This window comes from Fusarium oxysporum, chromosome 13 (genome assembly GCF_000149955.1).
Source record: "Fusarium oxysporum f. sp. lycopersici 4287 chromosome 13, whole genome shotgun sequence".
Lineage (NCBI taxonomy): Eukaryota > Fungi > Ascomycota > Sordariomycetes > Hypocreales > Nectriaceae > Fusarium > Fusarium oxysporum.
In genome coordinates this window covers 1,267,650-1,271,343 of record NC_030998.1, presented here as the reverse complement: position 1 = coordinate 1,271,343, position 3,694 = coordinate 1,267,650, and the positions used below count along the sequence as shown (strand labels likewise).

Sequence of the window (3,694 nt, the reverse complement as noted above, 5' to 3'; positions counted from 1 at the left end):
ACACTCAGAGCCTTGTACCAAGCAATGGGCCGCCAAATCATCCCTTTCCGAGCCGCGCTATCTCGACAGGATCACCACTCTCCCACACAATGTCAAAACCCTCGCGGACTCGATGGGTAACACCTACGAAGATGCACGTGTAGCCATCGCTGGAGCATACATCACTAGGTAGCGAGACGAAGGTGCTATCGATATCGATACACTTTACTTTGGGCTTGTGAACGAGATTCCTATGTACGTATTTCCACCGTTTGCATCACTTACTGTCGAAGAATTTCTAACACATTATTTTACATCCAGTGACTACAAGGAGGACGGTAATGGGATGAGAGTCCAAGTTTTATCATCGAGGTTTGGAGGTGTTCGTATGATATGCCCAGGAGATCTGTGCCTCGACCATGCAGACAACAGAGGATATCGAGACCGAGTACACAAGGTACCCGGAGCCGAGTAACGAGTCAGAAATATTGGAATAGTATTAAAGTCGTAAGCTAGATGTGTTATTTGTAGTTGAGACCTGTGACTGAGAGCTTATATCACCACACAGAACTCAGTACCTGAAACCAGATGCAGTATTTTGGATGATGCCTGGAAAGTTTGGCTTTTTGTAATGAAAATCACGGCTCATAGAAGCTATTAGAGATTCTGAGTGATATATGTTATGTAAAGTCTGAGTAAGAATGCATCTTTTCATAATGCCTCTGGCTTCGTATATAACATTGAAATGCCATAAACTCTTTTCAACAAATCATCGCCTGAGAGAGAGAAAGCACTGCAGACAAACACTCACCTGGTAGAAGAGAATATTTAATCATAGAGCCATGAGAAAAGAAGTCTTTCTGAATATTCATCGTGAAAATAATAGCCTGCCTCTTTACCTAATAATCCCAAGACTTTATCTCTTTACTTTCACGAATGAAGCTAGATTAGAAACTTCGGATTTTAGACGATAGGCGTGGGATTAAAACACTTTTAAGTTACCACTATACAGGTTTGGAACAGTAACGCTGTTGAAATCTTTCAAGTTTGCCTTGATATCACCTGTCACAAGCTTTTCGACCTAGTCCAATATATTCACTACTTCCATTTCGACCACCTTCTTCACGGTCTCGCGAGTAAAAAGCCAAATTGGACCTTGTTTTCTAGATCTCAGTATACTAGATGTTAAGTATAATCATAGTTTATAGTAAAGGGATAGCAGAAAGTTGAATTGACAATAGTTGAAGTTGACTGGAGAGATCACAAGACTGGGTACTCTTGGAAGCAATGCTTGAGTTTCTGTTGCTTTAATATCGTGCTTGTTGGCTAAAGGATATCAGAGAAGGTTCTGGTTTAGGGCACTATTCTGAAAGGTCTCATTAGCATTGTGTACTCTGTCAGAATATCACGACCAAGGACACAAAAACATGCTCGAAATTCTTTTTGGTCTGAGAATTCCGTGATACATATGAATATTTCTCGCCCCTTCAACTCTCAAACCTCGCCTTTCCCTCCTTTTTCTTCTTCTCACATGTCAAATAATTCAAATCTCACACAAAAGAAGGTACCCATAGCGTTTTTCGAACCATGGCTCCTGGTTCTTACGGATGTCCCTACCAGGACAGGCCGCCCACTCCCAGGAGTTCTGCTTGTCCCGTTTGTCCTGTATGTACTGCTCCTCCTGGGTTTGCTCCTAAGAAACATCTTTCTCCTGCTGTTCTTCAGCTTGTCCACGATCGAAGAAATACAAGTAGGTTCAAGCCATATCCAGTTCCCTTAGGGGCTAGACTCTAACTGCATGCACATTCTGCAGAGACTGACTCCAGAAGAGCGGTGAGTACGCTTAAATACTTTATGTTTCATTCAACACGCTAACACTTGTCTTCTCAGGGAACCCTATCATGCAGACGCACACAGACGCTATGGCTGCAGGACTCGGCGGAGGAAAGAGGAGCTTTTCTGTCAGGGTATGGGATACATATATGAGGGTCGCTTTCCTGTACAAGTCCGAAGTCACTGTCAAGTGGGCTTATGAAAAAGAACACTTCGATTAGATGAGTTTGGAAAGGATTGTTTGAACTGGAATTTCATGTACACGGCGAGCTCGTCGACCTCGTTGGTTTAGGATCCTATAGATACGGGGCCCTTAATCGGGATTTGACTCATATATCCCTTTTTTTTTTCTGAGGATATTGGGTAGGTTTGGATACCAAACCTTAAGGCTACTTGTCAGAGCTTTACGCCCAAAAAGGTTTTCATAACAAAACAAAGCCCCATGGTAAGAGTCCATTACGTGTTTCAAGATTCTGCATGAAAAGCTTAAAGAAAAATGCCCCGAACTTTTCTGGTATAAAAGGCCCCCCCCCCCCCCCCCCTCTCTCCTGAACGCCAGTTTAGTGTCTCTTGTGCCATCATCACACAAACGTCGCATCTACGTATTACAGCTCGTCGTCGCTGCTACAGCAGCACCTGGCCTCATTCGTAGCACTATACATTTAGCTATCAACTTTGGTTATCATGGGTCCAATCCATGTCAAATGACTTTGAGAGCTTCAACAAACTACCACCGGAGCTTTGCCTAATGATTTGGGAAGAAGCTCTTCCAAAGAAAAAAGACACACATGCAGCCTACAAGATTTTCCGCTCCGCCTTCTTACATGGTTTGCGGTTGGAAAAATCAGACGGCGCAGATGGACCTCTGCCCCTATTGGAGGCATGCTACGATGCTCGTGCTGTGGCAATGAAGAGCGGATCGTATATGACTGTCAAGAACAAGAAATATCGAATATTCTGCGAAAGACTCCGAGGACTGTTCGAAAAGAGATACCATTCCGTTTGGGTTGACAATAGCTTCACAACTCTGCACGTACCGATCGCTGCACTGACGTGTGGACGCATCACCAATTTACCAAGCAACATCCAGGCTATTGCTTCCACGGTGCCTACACAACAGGGACTCGAAGCCTTGCAAAAGTGCCTTACCCAAGATCCCGAGTACAAAGGTATCAAAACCGTATTCCTTGGGATTGTTGGTATACCCATCCACTACAGCAAAGGCGACGATCCAGACTATTACCCCTGCACGGAATCAAACTCAGCCGTTGTCCCGCTTGACGACAAGAAGTTGATTACATATCTCGCATCAGCCTACAAAGCCCATGCCTCTATGGCAATCGGTGATCCTGTGCTTCGTGAGGAGGGCTTCTATCGCAAAAGCGCACTGAGGTTCAAGAACAGCCTCGAGAAGGACTGGAAACATTACCATAGCTTGCGATCGAAATGGGACCCTGAGAACGGCATCAGGTTACTCCCGGCTGTTATATTTGGAAAAAAGACGAGAAAGGCAGTGCTGTGGAGCAGCGGTCTTCTCGAGAGTCTTGCCCTTAAGATCAAGATCAGTCACCGCGAGGCCCAGGCTGACCTAGCGTGGATGGATGCGTTTGCCTATGAGAACGGAGCTGGTAATGAAAACAACCTAAATGAGCTTCCGTTTCAAAGGGAGCGCCGAAGAGTAGCTCACAGGGAGAAGAATACAGTCCGAGAGTTGTATTATTCACCGCATGATTTTGAAGGGGAGAGACGGTGGAATGTTCCTCCGTGAAGGAGTATAATGGTCTCACTTGTATATTTGACAAATTCTTTATCTAGATGAAGGACAAGAGATCCTTAAGCGTGCTTTCAACCAACTCCCAACCATCATGTTCAGATTCAGGTG

General features: G+C 44.7%; 3 protein-coding genes across 3 annotated transcripts in view; 2 read left to right on the top strand and 1 right to left on the bottom strand.

Moving 5' to 3' along the window:
• Positions 1 to 1,566: 1,566 nt before the first annotated feature.
• Positions 1,567 to 2,033, top strand: FOXG_12361 (uncharacterized protein; the record flags this gene model as incomplete). Its single annotated transcript, XM_018392126.1, has 2 exons — positions 1,567 to 1,729; positions 1,870 to 2,033. The coding sequence occupies 2 exons, from the start codon at positions 1,567 to 1,569 to the stop codon at positions 2,031 to 2,033; spliced, it is 327 nt and encodes a 108-aa protein (XP_018250925.1).
• A 476-nt stretch (positions 2,034 to 2,509) lies between these two features.
• On the top strand, positions 2,510 to 3,580 carry FOXG_12360 (uncharacterized protein; the record flags this gene model as incomplete). Its single annotated transcript, XM_018392125.1, has 1 exon — positions 2,510 to 3,580. One exon carries the CDS (start codon positions 2,510 to 2,512, stop codon positions 3,578 to 3,580), a length of 1,071 nt encoding a protein of 356 aa, XP_018250924.1.
• Positions 3,581 to 3,687: 107 nt separating this feature from the next.
• FOXG_12359 (uncharacterized protein) overlaps positions 3,688 to 3,694 on the bottom strand; it is a gene marked incomplete at its 3' end in the record, with an annotated part of 1,458 nt that continues 1,451 nt past the window's right edge. Inside the window, exon 6 of the mRNA XM_018392124.1 lies at positions 3,688 to 3,694. Coding sequence (XP_018250923.1) covers positions 3,688 to 3,694 — 7 coding nt within the window.